This window comes from Agelaius tricolor, unplaced genomic scaffold (genome assembly GCF_023055355.1).
Source record: "Agelaius tricolor isolate 1412-34295 unplaced genomic scaffold, bAgeTri1.0.p SCAF_9, whole genome shotgun sequence".
NCBI lineage: Eukaryota > Metazoa > Chordata > Aves > Passeriformes > Icteridae > Agelaius > Agelaius tricolor.
The window spans coordinates 28,009,936-28,028,423 of record NW_027269269.1 but is presented as its reverse complement, the minus strand read 5'-3'; the positions used below and the strand labels follow the sequence as shown (position 1 = coordinate 28,028,423).

General features: G+C 41.0%; 1 protein-coding gene across 2 annotated transcripts; it reads left to right on the top strand.

The window, feature by feature from the left end:
• The first annotated feature begins 45 nt into the window (after positions 1–45).
• On the top strand, positions 46–10,469 carry SFT2D2 (SFT2 domain containing 2). 2 transcript variants are annotated; one of them, XM_071433425.1, is made up of 8 exons: positions 50–432; positions 739–825; positions 1,144–1,229; positions 2,320–2,401; positions 4,512–4,547; positions 4,677–4,735; positions 5,483–5,512; positions 6,142–10,469. In XM_071433425.1, the coding sequence occupies exons 1-8, from the start codon at positions 202–204 to the stop codon at positions 6,179–6,181; spliced, it is 651 nt and encodes a 216-aa protein (XP_071289526.1). In that variant the 5' UTR covers positions 50–201; the 3' UTR covers positions 6,182–10,469. The 2 variants fall into 2 exon arrangements, with proteins under 2 accessions (XP_071289525.1, XP_071289526.1); XM_071433424.1 differs by lacking the exon at positions 4,677–4,735 and having other exon boundaries at positions 46–432.
• The last annotated feature ends 8,019 nt before the right edge of the window (positions 10,470–18,488 follow it).

The following is an 18,488-nucleotide window of genomic DNA, read 5'->3' as shown; positions in this document are numbered from 1 at the left end:
GTGATGCTGAATTTTGGCTGCTAGTAGAACTTTGCATCCAGATAGCTTTGTCTGGCAGGAGACTGCAAGGCTCATTACAAAAATAAAGTGAGCGGGAGAGGAGCCACAGTCGTGGAATTAAAATGAAACCTCACTGACTATAGAACGAGTTTTGCTACTGCCAAACGATGGAGCGGAAAGTGCTGGGAGGAGATAGGATCCATGACAACTGGACTACATTCCCCGGCAGCCTTCGCGCCGCCCCGTCGGCCTTCCCCTACGTGCGGCATGCAGGTGGGCGCGGTGGCTGCCGGGGCTGGTAGTCCCTGGGGAGGGGAGGGAAAGGAAGGGCATTCCGGCCGGCCGTCCGGGCGGGCGGGGTGCGGAGCCATGGACAAGCTGAAGCGGGTGCTGAGCGGCCGCGACGCGGAGGAACCGAGCGGCCTGGCCGAGGTAGCACTGCCGCCCCGATGCCGGGTGGGGGGACCCGGCCGCCCGTCCCGGTGTGCTCGGCGCGGTGGCGGAGCAGCCGCCCCCGAGAAGGCGCCGGTGGCATGGGCGGGCGGTCTCGTGTGGGCTCCGCCAGCGCTGCCCCCGCGGGTCCCGGAGCCGCGGCATGGCCCGCTTCCCGCGGGACACTAGGGAGGGTGCCTGAACAGGACACGGCGCGGCAGCGCCTGAGAGGAAGTTTTCGCGCTCGGTAGGAGGCAGGAGCTATAAGTACAGAACTTTCGCTTTTGTTTTTCTCCTCGTTTCCAGGTTATCGATGCGACTTCCTTAGGTTGGGGCACCCGAGTGAAAGGTTTCATTGCGTGTTTTGCGATCGGATGCCTGTGTTCGATCTTGGTAAGGACTTTTTGCCAGATTCTCCCCAGTGTTTGAGTTTCAGGAGCCCAGATAATTAGAGCCTCCGTCTATGCTGCTGCTGGATTTTTCCGAGTCTCTGTGGAGACCTTTGACTCGTTTCCAGTTAGATGGAATACACTGACTCTTAACAAGAATGCCAATAAACGCGATTTACTTTCGTATGCGTAATTCTGCAGTTTGGCTTGGAGTTTTCTTAAGAGTTCTTTCGTGACGTGACACTTCTTGGATATATATGTTTGTTTCAATTTAAAACCGGTTAATTTCCCCCTCTCCCTTTCTCTAAATGTTTCTTTTCAGGGTAGTTGTCTGCTATGGATACCAAAGAAAGGGCTGGTACTCTTTGCTGTGTTTTATACCCTGGGGAATATTGCATCCATTGGGAGGTAACAATCTTTATATATAATTTCCCTAATACAGGTGAGAAACAAAAGCAGAATGATAGTGCATGAGTGGTAGAAGCTGTTGCATTTGCGAGTGATTTGCTTTTGTAGATAATTTTCTTATTGAATTCTACAGAACAGCATTTCCCCAGTAGTGCCCTGAAATGGTAAAGAAAATTTTAATTTTTTTAATTGTTATTAGTAATGCATTCAAGATAAATTTGCTCATTAGTAAACAGGAATCATACTCATGCTGTAAGCATTGAGGTTTTTTGATTTTGTTGGTTCCTTCTCCCCCAGATAAAAACAATTCTTTGCCATTTTGCATTTGGCAGTGTTCTGTGTGTTTTGGTGAGTATGTTTGGGGCAGTCTGTCTGTCAGGGCAAGCATATGTAGTAAGACTTTCTGGCCTTTGAGGTTCCTGAAGCAAAGCCCTGCATACTCTGTGATGAGCCCAGCTTTCTGTGATTGTGGAAACTTAGCATGATGCAAGAAAGCATAAATGATGGAATTGGAAGAAATATGCTAATGAGGTAGAATAATATAGAATATGAGGCAGAAATATCACTTCAAATGAAACTTTCACCTTGTGTAATTCATCCAGTATCCATCACCAGGGCCCTAAATGAGGCTGCAGGCCTGGTAAGGGATCAGAGAATGGATGCAGGCATGAAAACAGCCTTTTATGTAGAGGAATTGAGCTGGATTACCTGGCAATCCATGGAGGAGCTTCTGTGGATGGTGTTCTTGAAAAGCAGATTTTAAAAGCATTTTTGAAAAGCAGGTTAGAAAAGCATCTGTCAAGGATGATCTGATTGGAGCTGACCTTGGCCTGTGCTTCTAACTTGATAGTTGTGCTCTGCTTCTGTTAATTTTAACGGAACAAGTGTGAATAAAATTGTAAATACCTTGCACAAAGAAAGGGGACAATGGATTTTGTCTTGTTGTATAATCCCATTTATTTTGTTTTGATGCACTGATTGCCATAACAACACAGTGTACTGATGCCCTATGGCAGCAGACAATTTAATCTTACCGAGTTTCACTTTAGCCTTTCTCATTTCCATGTTCATTTTGACTTGTTTTTCACAGCACCATGTTTCTTATGGGACCAGTGAAACAACTGAAGCGGATGTTTGAGCCTACACGTTTGATTGCTACTATTGTTATGCTAGTAAGTATCCAATGAGTCACTTTTAACTCATACAAACCTGGCAACAATTTTTATTGTGAAGTCCTTTCATATCCATGGATCCAGCTATGGCTCAGGATGTGCCTGGGCGTGGTTTTTTGGTTCGTATTTTTTTGTCTTTTCTTAAATTGTTGAATGCTGCACATCTGCTTTGGTGGAAGTGTAAGTGTGGCAGCAGAAAAGCAGCTCTCTGTTAGGCAAGACTGAGCTGAAGCCAGCTTGTTTAGCTAAATGAGCATTAAGGGTCTGTGGCTGGTGTGTGTGAACCATGCATGTGCTTTTTAGGGTGCTTGAGGTCACATCATCATATTTATGTGTCCTCTAAGAAGTGAATGATGGGAAGCAAATTTTTTTTTAAGTTGTCCTATGGATATTGCTAGATATTTTATTTGGCATGATTTTGTCTTTTTATATTGGGTCTGATTGCTTTGAAGGAGCTGTAGGTAATACCTACACTACCTATTTTATCAAGAAATACCTTGATATTTCTTGATAAAATAGGTAGTGTAGGTATTTCCTTGATAAATGTGTAGGTATTTCCTTGATAAAATCATCTCTTTGTAACAAAGCAGCTGGGGAAACTGTGCCTTGATAACCTTGCATTAGTGATCTTCCCAGCTGGCTGATAGCTTCAGGTTTTGAAACTTGTATGACAGAATGAAATTGTAAATTCAACATTCAGTGGAGTCACCCTTGGGATTGTACTATTTTCAGAAGATGGAAGTTATAGCAAACCTTGTGTTGTGTGTGTTTCTGTGTCTGAAAATTGCTGATGAGTTTCAGACTGACTCTAAAGTAAACAGGTTTTTTTTTGTCTCTGCAACTTTCCTGTTTGCTTCTGGCAAGTCAAAAAGTTGAAAGGTGGTTTAACTTGCATGAAACTCCCATTTTCAGTCTGAATGTCTTCAGAGTGCTTGCTTGCATTAGCACTTCCGAATTTCTCTTTACACATCCAGAGATGCTGCAGAGCTTGAGAAATTGACTGTGTATGCTTGCAGATCCAAGCAAGAAGCTACTGTGTAGTGTGTTTGTGTGTGTTTTGTATGCATTCAGGATGCCTGGAGTCAGGAGAATTCCTGGAATGTTGTTCACTGCGAGTCATCAGATATATGATGCAGTATTTAGACCAATATACAAATCACCACCTTAAAACTAATGAAAGAACTGTGTTTATTGTCAGTACTGGTTGAGCTCAAGTATATGATTTCATTGGCAGTGCATGTCTTAGTGTCTGAGCATGCAGTACTATATGGGGTTTTTTTTCCATTCTAGCAGAATGCACGTTATAATCTCTAGTAGCAGAATGGTGCATGTGAATCTAAAGGCTGTTAGATGCTGATGAAGGAAGATGAATTATCAGCATCTGTCATAGATAAATGAGCTGGCATATCTTAAGTTGAAAATGAAAACTAATAGGAGCTGTCTGTTAAAACTGAGGATTAAAGCAGAAGATGATCTACTAGTCCGCAAGATTTTACCTATAGTAAAGAAAGACACAGTGCAACTCTGAAAACAGAAAAAGTGCTGGTTTGAATAACTGTGCATTACTTCAATATGTACACAGGAGAGCTACTAAGCAATAGCCCAAAGTTCTTGAAAGTGTAGCATGGTTTTAATTGGTGAGTTTTTAAGTAATGACATAACTTCAATGCCATGGTAACCATGTAATCATCGGGAACTGTGCAGAAGCAGAAAGACTAACAATGGTAACTGAAAAGTATTTGAAAAGTCTTATATGCAAAATGATGAAATGGTGTGTGTGACTGTGACACCAAGAAGTGTGTGGGATGGAGTAGGGACCTGCAAAAGAGCTTCAGGAACCTCTTCCTCTTGCTCCTTTGCAGCCATTTTCTGGAGATACCACCCTGATATTTCCTGATTGCTTTAATTCACTTAAGAAATCTAATAGCGAGAACATTTTAAATACAAGAAACTTTTAAATATGAGGAACTCTTATGATGAAGAATTGAATAAAACTGTGAAATTATGTAATTCATTTATGTCTCTGTGAAGGATCTCCTTACAGTGTTGCAATATTTATAGAAACTGGAGTTGTTTCTATTTTTAATTAAAATCATTTGTTTTCTTCTAGTTGTGTCTCATACTAACACTGTGTTCTGCTTTCTGGGTGAGTACTGGAGTCCTGTATATATATATAACTGGAGTTAATGTAACTGTAGTTTATTTTAAAAGTAAGATTCTTACACTGTTGTCTCTGCTGTGTTTCTTTCCCCCTCCCCTCTCCTCTCCCCTCCAGTGGCGTAAGGCAGGACTCGCGCTGCTTTTCTGCATCTTACAGTTTTTTGCCATGGCATGGTGAGTGATTTCCTCCCTACACACTCCACACTCCACTTTCTGTTGCACCTGACACCAGTAGCTGAATCGTAAGTGGATTTTGACATTGAGTTAGGTGGAAAGAAAATTTTTACCTTGTCAATCCCTTAGATTCAAGACAATGCATCAGCAAGGAGCTGATCTGTTCACACTTCTTGGTCTCTCACACCCCTACAGAGGCTGCGGAGATGGAGCTCAGGGCTCCACTTCTAGAGGAAGTTCCTTTGATTTTCTGAGCTTGAACTGAGCTTGTTTTTTTTCTTTCCCTTTTAAATCAATTTGTTGCCTACTATCTGGTATTCCTCTTTTACACTCTCCTGAATTTGTCTCATTCAGAGACCCAGTTATGCCAAACAAACTGTCAGTGTTCTTCATGTTAACATATGGTCTGTGCAAGGTCACCAAAGGAGTGCACAAACTGATATAGACTCCTAGCCAGCCCTCAATGCTAATCTTGCCTACTTGTAGGTGTTGGAGCATGAAGAATACTGGATGCAGGAGAGCTGTGTTTAAAATGCTTTTACAACATCCCCCTCTATTATGCCCTAGTGTTTCATACCCTGGCTGGGCTAAGATGGCTTGCAAGGATGCTCCTTCCTGTTACGCATAAACTCTGAGCTTCATTTTGGTTATGTAACTTGCAGTTTAGAATATCAGAGGGGTTGTTCTTATTTGTGATTCTAATAAAATCTGACATGAAAAGTAACTTTCAAAATCTTTCCTTTTTAGGTACAGCATTTCCTTCATACCATATGCAAGGTAAGTTTCTCTACTCTCTTACTCTTTGTCATTTTGAGGTTTAATCATATAGAAGATTACCTTAGAGAAGCGTTGTCATATGTGGCTTTAGAAGGTTTTCCATGGTGTAGAAAATACAAGTAGTTACATCTGAAAATGAAAATAAGCATTTTCTCTAGTGGGAGAACAGAAATGGAGAAAATGAGAGGGCTTCCCATAGGAATATGTAAGGCTGCTGACCAAATGCTGAGCATTTGGTATAACATAAGGCTTACCTTTGGAATGCCTGAATGTTGGTCCAAACTGCTACTAGACAAGTGTATTCTTCTGTGTCCCTTTTGTCCTGTTCTCCCCCGTGAGCACTGTTCTGTACGAGCACAGCTGTGTCTCCTGCCCCACCCTTCTGCAGTGCCCTGCCTCAGTGCAGCCTTGCAGGTGTCACTTCAGCAGCAGGTGGGCACTGAGCAGACCTGCTTGTCTCTAAGGCATTTGTGTAGTCATGCAAATCATGTTAATGTGATTTATACATGGTCAGCTGATCCCTACAGTCCTCAGTGTCAGTGGGATAGCAGCATAGAATGACTCTTATCAAATCATGTAACTCAGGTGAGTCTGATTCTCTTGTTTTTTTTTCTTTCTCCTGCCCGTAGGGATGCTGTGAAGAAATGTGTTTCAGTCTGTCTGTCCTAACAGGAATACTGGATGCCTCACAAAGTTCTAGGAACTGTGTTGGATCACTGTGCTGTGTAGTTTCCTACTTCTGTCTTGAACACGTGCCTTTCAGCTGCTTCTTAGAAGCTCCTTATGTTACACCCAGTGTCTGCAGTTGCTTGGGTTTGTAAGCAATGGTGTCTGTGGGACAGGGGGCTTGTGATCAAATGAAATTCAGTCTGGCAGAAGAACTGGGCAGAGTTCCACAATTTGTTATGGTGATTCTTGCATAAATTCATGCATTTGGTTTTGCAAAAGTTTCAAAGTAATCTGAAATTTGTAAAGTGAAGACCTTGGCTCTGCTGGGACTGTGCCAGTTCTAGAGTTGAAACAACTTGGGATTTTTTAAAATAGCCTTATATCACTTAATCTTTGCACTTTTTGCCTTAGATAATGGAATATTCGTATTCTTTCTTTTCCTGTCTCTCTTGAAAGATTTTAGATTTATGAGACTTCTAAAAGATGTAATTCTCAAACCAAACACAGTTTTGGACTAACCATGAAATGTTTGCATCTTTAATGAAATATTTAATTCTTAGTCCATACTGATAGTCTTTCCTTAAAATACATGAAAGGGACATTTTCATCTGAAAAATCTTGTTCCTTTTGGAAAAGCACTCGTAAAATAAGGTCCACTGATGTTTTCAGCTACCAGAAACCTGAGTTCTTTTCCTTGCTCATGGTTGCAAGGGAGGAAGTGACATTTTTCACATGAAGTGAGGTGCTTCTCTTCTCCTCCAGCTGTAGCATAAGAGCAATGCAAAGGGCATGGTAGGCAAGCAGTAAAATAATTTATGTATGTCCTTTCTCAAAGGACAAACTGTCATAAGGTAGAAGTGGGCTATTGTTTTTAAGCAGCCTGGGTCAGGGAGAAGACATTTTCTTCTGAATTTGTAAATAAGTTAAAACTCCAACATTTCTCTTTGTTTCTTTGTAAGTGGAATCAGTTTTCTTTCTGCTAAAACTCTTGCATACACCAGTGAACTTCTCAGCATGGAGGAGAAAGCACAATACTCTGTTTCTGTGGTAGCAACAAAAGCGTGAAACAATCCCTCTGCCAGCTCCAAACAAGTGCTGAGTGGTCTGTATCCAAATTCCAAGGCCACTCTGTTCTCTTCATCTTCTGAACTATGTATAATCATTTACTCCCGTGGCATTGCAGTGGTCAGTGTAATATCTGAGCGCAGATTCTTGCTTCTGCTGTGTGAGATAATGTTTTACTACTTTCCCCTTTCCTCTTACCAAATTGTCTTGCTGAAGCCAGTGTTTAAGATTATGGTTTTCCAGTGCACTCTATTGGAAGCTGAAGCATCTCTTCCTCAATCTACTAAGTGTTTAGTTGTTTAAGAGCATTGTGTTTGCATGGCAAGTGTATCCCTGACTTGTACCACAAAGACTTTAATGCAGGAAAAATCTGAACCTACTTGGCTGTGAAGTATAAGCTCACAGTGAAGGCAAATAGTTCAATGGCTTCCAGAAAGTTACTAAGAAATTAATTAATCCAAAATCTTAAATTTAAGTGTCCTTCTGATAATTTATAAAGCCTGGTACCACCCACCTGTAAGGATCCTCTAAAAAAAAAAAAAAAAGATTCCCTTTGTAGATGGTATGAAAGGGAGATTTTGACAAGCGTTCTGTGGATTCCAGGTGCCAGAATTACTGTTGCAAAGGCATTTGAAAGGGAAATGCCACCTTGGAAAAACAGCACTGATGTTGGGATGCAACAGTTATGCAGATTCAAATACTGCATCCTGGTGCTTTTTTTACCTCCCAGGATTTAGAAGTTAGTGTTGAAATAAATATGTTGACTATCACTCTTCTTGAGTAATAGTCTACTCTATATACTCTACTCTACTCTACTTCTGCTTCTACTCTAAATTCCCAAGAGAGACTGGGAATTAAAGAAAACTGATCCTTCTCTTCCCTGGCTGATCTAAGTGTCTAAACTGATGTATCTTTTTTTATCAGGGACTAAGTTCAAAACCTAATTTACATCAGTCAAAGGACCTATGCCAGTCTTTTCTTAGAACTTAGATAATGTTTACAGAATTCCTTTTGTATAAGGGAAATTGAAATGCAACCCTAATGCCTTTTACATTCCAATATTCCTTTAATTTTAGCATCTCTGAATGTCTCTGGAAAAAGCTACAAGCACAGTATCCATTGTTTCTCCTTCCCCTCTCCAACGAAGTTATGTTAACTCTGATCATCATCCCAGGTTCAGCAGCCATGATAACAGAATTTGACTTTTGGGGTTCTTTTTTTGATTACTTCAGATTAGGAGGAGTACATGCCTTTTGTTTATTCTTTGGCCTGCTTGGGCAGGGTTCTGGTAGCCTGACCCTCTGGCAGTTCTTCTGGAAGAACAATTCTTCTGGAAGTACAATTGGGTATGGTGAATATTAGTTTTTCAACATGCACTAGTTCTAGCTAACTAGAACCTTTTAGCTGGCTCTTGTGAACACAGCCAATTAGAAGTAGGAAATTTATGAAAATACCAGTAGATAGTACATAAATGGATTTTTGTCCTTTCCCCCTTCTCTTCTCAGTTTAAAACTGTAATTCCAACTTCACAGCCTTTTATTCAGGAAGAGAGAAGAACAAATCTTCATTTGACTGCACAGCATATGAGGCAAAGCAACTGCGCCCTTACAGGAAGGGAACTCAAGGGAAGATGGCAAGGACACAAGGATCACAAGAGGGCCACTGGGGTTTATGTTGCCCTTTGGTGTTGTATTCTGTTCCTGGGGACATCAGACAGTAGGAGAGACTTGCCATATTCTTACCAATATGTGAAACATCCTCAGGGTTTGTTGCTTCATCTACAAGCAGTTTTTATTTAAAATAGCTCTCCCAGAACAAAACTCTTTAGATTCTTACTCACTTTTAAATAGTTGTAGTGAGGCTGTTGACATGTTTATCAGCAAAAGAAATTTCCCCTTTACTGAAGTACTTTATTTTATATGATTTTTACATAACTGGGGAGTAAACTATATAAATATTCCCTCTTGAATTGTTTTCAGTCTGAATTAGATTATATCATTATACCTTTTTTTTTGGTCATTAAACCTACTTTGTGTTACGTTTTGATATCATCAGCTTTAGTTATCTGCTTGGCAGGAAGCATGGTGGGTATTTTTGAAGCTTTCCATCTTACTGTCCTTGAGGGCAGGAATGTTTGTTTTGTGCGCTCTACTTGAACAGAGAGCTTCTGGTTGGAATCAAAAAGCTCCTTCCTTCCCAAAGTTGTTGCTCAGTTGCCTACAGCACTTAAGGCTGACTTCTCAAAGGAAACTTCTTTGATGTTGGGTACCCATCTCAGTAGGATTTGGTGTTCTAACAGAAAGTGCTTTTTGCTCAGCCTGTTGACCAATTTGTCCACTTTTTTCACTTTTTGCTGTACAGATAACATAACCTCAACCAAGCAGCCTTACTGTACAGTTCTAGCAGAAAATTTCTATATTCTGGATCACCTGACTTTCCAGCCATATTAGAAAGGGAAATAGGGAGGGTGGTAGTCATCGGTTCCCAAAGTACTGAGACTCTATACATTGAAATATGGGATTTTTTTTTTCTACTACTTCAAAGTTTTGCTCTGTTTCATGTGATGAAGTCCATGATGAATACTGGTACTATCTGAAATGGTTCAACACTGATGATGTGAACAATTTAATCTCATGTAGTATTTATAGTAATAAAATTGTGCATGAGCTGTTATGAAAACCAAAGAAGAATTTTCTGCCACAAGTTGAAATTCTTTTCAGAAACCATGTTTTTAAAAGGAAAATGTGTTGAGCTCTATGTGTGCCTCCAGCTTCCTAAAAACAGCTCTTCCTTCATTTTGGTAATTAATCATGTTCTTGAAAGTGAGATCACTGTGCTATTGTAAACTGAGGAGGAGGAGGATGTTTAAACATGTTTGTCTTAAATATTGATGTTTACAACAGTAGTAAATGATGACCATTTTGGAGGGAAAGCACACAAATAGTTTATTGTCTTAAAACCATGTGCCTTGCTGTAATGTGACTAAATTTTTTACCAGCTGTGGAATTGTTTTGTAAAATAAAAACCAAACTCAGAAAAATTCTTTGCAATGTTTTATACTGTTACTGGTTGTGTTTGCTGATGTGCTTTTTCTGTGTATTTACACTGTTTGATTTCTACTTTGATAAATGTCTTTTTTTCTGACAACTTTCTCTGTAATGAAGTGAAACCCTTACAAGTGCTGTTTATTTCCTTCAATAAAGTTATCGCTTCATTAAATTAATTGTTCTTATAGTTAATGTCCTTAATGTTCCTATGGCCTTTTAAACTATGCTGAGTCTCCAGATGATGCTGAAATTGAGAGTAGTTTGTTTCCTTTTGTTTGTGTGCTTGTTTTTTTTAAAATTATTGTTCTGTCCTTACTTCCTTTCCTGTGCACAGAACTTGTACTGCTGGGGGCAGTTTTTGTGTCACCAGTGTTTTGCAGCAGCTTCACCCAGCAGTTGCAGGGACCTAGACAACTGGTTGGCATGAGTGGAGTTGTTAAGGTGAGAATGATATTTTTATTACTTAATATTTATTTACCTTAAGAGTCAACCTAGTATGTCAACAAGCTATCCTTAGTCCATGCTACAGAGGAGATAATGCCTGGTGCTATTCTGTCAGCAAAGACAACAGGAAGCAACCCACCTCTGAAATAAATATGCTCTGAGTGCTGATGTACACTCAATAAAATGTAAATGAAGTAAAATATCAATGATTTATGAAGTTGTGTTAAAAATAATTAGAGGTAATTATTTTATTTTTCTTAGCTTTCAAAGAGCTGGTCTGTTTAAGTGTGTGCTATGCATCCAAAGACTTGCCGTGGTTTAATATTCTTTGGCAGCATATCAAGACTGTGTGTCCATCAGGCTGTTCAGGGTCTGTTACACTGTCTCCTAGCTGACAGGAAGGTGGGTTTTTTTCCCTGTCAGTAAGGGTGGTGGTGTGTGCTTTGGGAGACTATGTTAAGTTTTCAAATTTTTTTGTTGTTGTTGTTTGCTTGGGTTTTTTTTGTTGATCGTTCTTCTAAGCAAGCTCTGTCTTGCAGCTGACTGAACTGAAATTTCTGTCCTACAGGAAACTCCAAAGTTGCGTTTAGAATACAAGCACCAGCCTGTCTTCAGTAGTACAGAAACCATGGGGTTTGCATTTTATCTTTTTGAAAAGGTTAGAGTGTCCCAGGAATGTCAGGAAAGCTGGATACATCTGTGTCATATCAAGGCAACTGCAATTTCTCATAGGGCAATAAATCCTTTCCGTGTCTAATAGCTTAGAGGTATTTTGCTTGCCTAACTCAACCTCCTGCATAACAACAAAGCTGTTGAACTTTGCCACTTCATTGTCATGCTGAGGTCTTAATACTTGAATGATTAAAAAAAAAAAGTGAAATCTTCATTTGAAATCCATAAACAATGATCAGCTGCCCTAGAGAGCATTCTGTTGATTAATGAATTTGCACTTTAGAATGCTCTGAAAGGGTTTATCAGTTTTGCTACAGCATTTAGTCCCTGAATCCCATTATCTTGCAAAGTCACCAGCATTCAAATTCAGTTACAAGACTCTTGGAAAGCTGCTGTAATGTCTGCCCCTTTCCCTTCTCCTTCAAGGTCTGATTTGCAAGAAAAGGTATTTAATGGATGTGAGCCATTCAGAGGTGGGGGTTGATAGTTATTTTCCATCCCTTGCCTGTACCTTTCTTGTTGAGCTCAGCCTTGGTTGCAGGTATGTGTCGTGGTACAGGCTTGTAACTGCCCAGCCATGAAGTGCTGGAGATTCCTAAATGGAAAAGAATTCTGGTTTTCTTACTTCTCAGAAGAAAGCTGCTGGTGAATTAGAGATGGAATAGTCTATCCAAGCTGCCAATCTTTGGGATTGCTATTTTAAGTTAGCCTGGTTGAAACCCTTTTAAGTTTCTCTTGCATTCCCTTGTGGCATCTCTAAGAGAAGTTATTTCTGAGAATTCGTGCTTCAAAACCTCTGTGGGAATAAGTGTGGGGTAACATGGGTGTAGTGTAAAAATGGTACAATGAAAGTGTCACCTAGTGTCCTAGGGCGATGTTAGGATGCTTGTATCCCCATTTGTGTGTTCTGTTTATGCTGGATATTATGTGCTGTCCTTTCAAGACTGGCTCTGAAGAGCGAAAGTTTTGTTTTGGTTTCTTATCACCCACTCCCCCACGGGTGGCAGGATGCAGAGACAGGGCAGTACATAGTGCTGCTTTTGATTTTTTGCTTTGCTTTTCGCTTTGCTCTTGCTTCTGCTTTGCTCCTGCTTTGTTCTCGCTTTTTTCTCCTGCTCATTAGTTAGTAGCTAAGCAGTCCAATTTTTTTCCTGGACTGTTTCTCTTTTCACTTTTTTTGGACCTACTCGAACCTGCTCCGGACTGGGACCTGGGAAACACTGAGAGTTTGCACCTTGTGGCTGCAGCAGCTACCCCAGCACTGGAGGGACTGATAACAGAGTGACCACCCCCAAGAGAGACTTTCTGAATTTGTCATCTTTTTCAGAGTGGTGAAAGAGTGGTGTCATCTGGTATTGTTCATTTTGTGTGCTGGGGGGTGCTGTGCCTGTTAAATAAACAGGTTCTTTCCACTTCTCTCTGAGGAATCCTTCCTGAACCGGTTGGGGGGAGGGGCTGTGTGGGTGGGCTTTCTGGAGGGGCCCCCCTTTGGAGGTTTTCTCCCAAATTTGCCCTAAACCAGGAGACTTGGTCAGTGTGATTTCATTGAAGCTCTGAGGGGCTGTCATGCCCTAAAAGCTGGGGAAATACTGAAAGGTGTAGGAGGGCTTTGTACTGGGCACATAGTGACACAGAACAAGGGTGAACAGCTTCATACTGGAAGAGGGGAGGCTTAGATTAAGGATTAGGAAGAAATCCTTTACTGTGAGAGTAGTGAGGCACAGGAACAGATTGCCCAGAGATGCTCTTGATGCCCCATCCCTGGAAGTGTTCAAGGCCAGGCTGGATGGGGATCAGAGCAACCTGGTCTAGCAGAAGGTATTCCTGCCCATGGCAGGGGGGCTGGAATGAGATGATCTTCAAAGTCCCTTCCAACCCAAACCATTCTACGATGCAATGTGTGATGTGAAAAGAAAACATTTTAAGATTGGCATATGCTCCTGTAGTTTCTGTTTGTGTGTAACAGGATGTGTCAGGCTCATCGCTTTTGAGAGAATCAACTGCTTCAACTGAGTTATAATCGCAACTTGTTACCAGAAAGCTTTAACCTACACATCCAGGTCAAAAGTGCATGTTTGGTTTGCCCAATAAACACTGAATATATTACTTTCATTCCGAGCTGTTGTAAGTAAAACTTAAAGCTTTGCTTAGAATCTCTTACTTTTAAAATTATTTTCTGATCTTTAAAATGGGAACAGTAATAGTTTCTTCCTCTAGGTGATAATTAATGTCTTAAGACATCACTGAACATCTTCAAGTTAAAAAAAAAACAAATTAGAAAAAAGTATAATTATTGTTTAAAGCAAATTAAGTTACGTTTATCACCAGACTGACTATATATATTTAGTTTGCTGGTAATGTCTTGGTGAGGGGGCTACAGGGGTGGCTTCCCTGGAAAGCTGCCATAAGCTTCCCATACATTGATAGAGCCATGGCCAGCTGGTTCCAAGATGAACCCACTGCTGGCCAAGGCTGAGCCCACCAGCAACAGTGGTAGCACCTCTAGGGTAACATATTTGAGGAGAAAAACCCCTTACACTAATGCAGCCAAAGAGATGGGAGAGAATTTGTGAGAGAAAAAGCACTACAGACACCAAGGTCAGTGGAGAAGGTGGGGCGGGAGGTGCTCCAGGTACCAGAGCAGAGATTCCCCTGCAGCCCATGGTGCTGACCATGGTGAGGCAGCTGTGCCCCTGCAGCCCATGGAGATCCATGGGGATGCAGAGACCCACCTGCCAGAGCAGATGGATGCCCATAGGAGGCTGTGATTTGTAGGAAGCCCAAGCTGGAGTGAACTCCTGGACAGAGGAACCCACACTGGAGCAGGTTTGCTGCCTAGGTGATTTTTGACCCTGCAGAGAACCCACACTGCAGCAGCCTGTTCCTGAAGGATTGCACCCCATGGAAGTGACCCATACTAGAGCACTATGTGAAAAACTGAAGGCTGTGGGAAGAACTAATGGAGAAGTTCATGGAGGACTGTTTTCCATAAGAGGAATCCTAAGCTGGAGCAGGGGAAGAGTGTGAGGAGCCCTTTGCCTGAGAAGGTCACTGGGAGGGAGAGGGAAGAGAAAACCAGGCAGAAAGTTAGGCCTGAGAATAAATGAGGGCTGAAGGGAAGGAGTTTTGACATTTGGTTTTGTTTCTTATTAGCTAACTCAGTTTTGATTGGTAATAAATTAAATTAATTTCCCCAAGTCAAGCCTGATTGTCCCATGATGGTAATGGTGAGTGATCTCTCCCTGTCCTTATTTCAACCCATGAGCTTTTTGTAATATTTTCTCTGTCCCTGCTGAGGAGCGCAGAGGATGGGAGAAACAGAGCAGTTCCCACCCTTTGGTGGGTACCTGGTACCCATCCAGGCTCAACCCATCACACTACATTAGGTTTTTTCCTTGGGTTTGTTTTTTTTTTTTTCTGCTTTCTCTTTGTAAAAAGCATGGAAAGTCTTCCCTGCTCCCTGGGCTCAGAATTAATCTCAGTATTATCTCAGTTAAAACACCAGACAGGGAGGTACCACCCAAAGAAGTCGCCTGCCTTTCTGCTAAAAACATACCCAGGGGAAGTTACTGAAACTGTGCCCTCACCCCGACATTAATGAAAAGACTAATCTTCTTAAAGTCTCCTCTAGCCTAGCAATCTCTTAAGAGGCTGGACACATGATTAAAAACAGAAGGAAAGCAGCTGTCTTTTTATCCGTTTTCAATTATTCTGTGGTAGTTGATAGGTGTTGATTTCCTGGGAATGTCATGGTGACGGAGGTTACATTTCCCTGTGTTGTTGGGACTCACTGTTCAGAGGAGGGGGGTTAGTTGAATGCTGCAGTGGGAGCTTTGGAGATGGAAAGAGTGAGTCTTATTTTCTGCAATTTCATCTGATGATGAAGGGCTGTCTTTTCTTTGGAAACATGCAGCTAAAGGCCAAAAAAACAGCTATCCAATGTCAGGGCAAGAAAGGCCTCTTTAATTACCTTTTTTCTTGTTTGCTTTTTTCCCTCTCCTTTCTGTGTACCTCACCAGCTGGTGGCCAGGGGCATTTAAGAACAAGCTTAATTCGAAAGTCAAAAATAACCCCTTGCATTTTCCTGCTGTAACTTAGTGAGTGAAGTCCAATAAGTATTGCAGGATTGTTCTGATTGTTCTTTCACTGCTCTCCCCAGTCCTCATTGCTTCATTTAAAATGTGAGTTACTAAATTATTATTAGTAAATGGGAGATGATTGTGAGTGTTTTGCTTGCATTCTGAGCTAGTTCTGCCTGTCTATGAGCCACTAGGAGTCTGCTTGGAAGTGCCCAGCTCTCCCAGCTGGGTTTCAGGGAAAGCTTACAAATTTGCAGGTTTTATAGGGGCATTTTCTGTTCCTTTTGCCACCCCTACTGATTTGCTTGTCTAATTAAATGGGTGATAAGTGCAAGTAAGAGGGGCAATAAACCGTCCCCCCTGGCAGTGGCACTGGCTGTCAGTCACCAGGAACACCTACTGTGCTCCTCTGTAAGTCCAGCTACCTTTTCTTCAAATGTCAGGTTCAGGGAAATTTAACTTCCAGCCCAAGAAATTACTCAGACCTGAGAATGGATTGGTCTCCGTGCCCTGGCAATACCTACAGCTGTTATGAATCTGTTTGGGCCTCTGTTCCAGCACCTGTAGACAAATAATCTTGCAAGAAAGTAGGAGAAAGAAGGGTTGTTTGGAAAGCATTCCAAGTTGTTATTTAGGTGAATAGAGGGATAAAAGATTAGAGGATGTCTCTCACTTCTCTTAAAACAGGCTAAATATTCAAAGTAAATTTCCACACGTAGTATTTTTGTTAAATGAAAAGCCAACAAAAAAACAAAGAACTGTGACTCTGGATCTTTCTGGCTTCTGTTCTGCAGCCCTCTCTCATGGCAGCTGTGTGACACAGAGACAGTGCGCAATGCAAAGAAGCGTCATTCACGGAATCTGGAAGTGTGTTTTAAAGTAGAATCTCAGGCTCAAGTACATTCAGCTGGTCATGTGCTTGCATATGTGTAAACTTCTTTGGCTAATTCTTTTAGATTGGAATGATATGTCAGTGGTGAACTGTGCCTTCTGGTACATCCAACACAAATTGCTCTTAAGCTGAACTCTCAGAGCTGAAACAACCTTCCTCATGCTGAAAATAGTAATTGCGCTGTTCCTACTAATCAACCACAAGTAACTACTCTCATTTTGGAAAATTTTGAGGTTTCAGGTGTCCTGAGCTGTGGTAACATAGTTACTAAAATTCAAACTGTGTGAAAGTCAGGTATTTTAAGTTGTTAGATTTGTGGTTTATTTTTTCCTCTGGACACTAGACTTTAAAGAATCAGACACCTTGCATGAGTGATAACCTAAGCACACAAGTGTTACTCACTTCTGGGATCTGAAAGTGCATTTTATTACTGTGCAGGATACAAGTTTTAGTATGATACCCCAAAGTAAAAACATTCATGCTTCTCCCTTAGGGATGCTAGCTGTAAAAAAATCCAGTCTTATTGATGAAAAACTCTCATCCCTACCCATTACTGGAACAGGTCCATTGTCCATTCCTTCCATACACCTCTCCTTCCCTACAGCTCAGTCCCAGGAGTGCTTTGGGCAAGCAGTGCACTCCAAGCAGGATTTCCCTTTCTTTTGCTTTGTGCAGCCTCCCTTTCCCATCAATTTTTGCTGAGCAAATCCTTTATCTATAGTGATGCACCCGTGTCTACTGGTGAGAGAGTTTCACTTACTCATTTAGAAACCCTTCCACCAATGTGAACATGAATGTTCTTGCTTTTTTGCATGCTTTTGGTTTCCTTTTAGTTCTAAGCATCTTGAGGAACGTAGATAGGATCTGATTTTTTGAGGCTCTAATCCAGTATCACTTGAGTCACTTGAAGCCCTGCAGGAGAGATGGGCAGTGAGTACTTCTGAAAGCCAGGCTGCTTCTCTTTTTATTTGTCTGTAGAAAGAACTGATTGTAACTTCTGGAATGTTATTACTTTTATGAGCTGTTGATTCTTTACCTGCCTTGACTTTGAATCTCCTGATTTCTGAGCAACTATACCTAAAAAGCCTGTATGGAAATAGGGCGTCAGCTAAAAAAAATTCCCAAAGTAACATGTACCTGTTTTAGAAGTTCCTGAAAACCTGAAAATGTTTAATTAAAATTCATGGCACTTCCACCAGCACCAATTTCTCTGTCTATTTTCGTCTGTAACATAATAAAATTTAAAACTGTCTCATATAGTTTCCTATGCATTTCCTATGCCATTTGATCACATGTATGGAAAAATTACAGTAGTAACTTCTCTCTCCTCTTTGAGTATTTGGAAAAGGGAACCCAAACATAAACACATTCCATTTACAACAGCATACCTGAGATGCAATTATTTTTACAAATGCAAAGTGGTACCCTTCAAAGTACCTAAATAGCCTATAGATTTTGAAGTACATCCTTTAGTTGTTCAGCAGTGAAAGTGGGCTGTTTATCAACTAGAAGTTGCTACCTGCTAATGTAACTCACCTGAGTTTACTTATAAAATAATCTAGGTACTTTGGTTATGAGTTGACAATTAAAAAAAAAGAAGAGGGGAAGAGGTGTCAGAGTGTGAAGTTTGAAAGCAGCATAGAATCACAGAATGATTTGGGTTGGAAGGGTGCCAAATAAGGTGTCATCAAACTCTGGCCATTGTTGTTTAGGTGGATGGTGCCTCAGTTTTTTTAAAGGCAAGATCGGTTGGTCTTGTCAAATGATGGATTTAACTTAAAATCTCTTTTACAAAGTCTGCCATGCTCTTTTTTGTCTGTAAAAATCCCAACAGTGATCCACCAAGTCATTTTGTCTTTCTAAAAGAGACAGAAGCACAGAAATTCCACAGGGACTATTGAATTGAAAAAATGCAGTTCTCAATAAGCAGAGAGAAAATGTATTTCTCTAAAAATGACCTCTAGGACTATGTTTTCATAATCAAGTCCCTGACTATGTCATGTCCGACCAGAAATTTAAAAGACATTATCAGAGGTAGATGTATCACGAGAAGTTAGGTACTCCAGTATTTGTTGTATACCAAAGCCCAGTGTTTACAGGTCACTGTT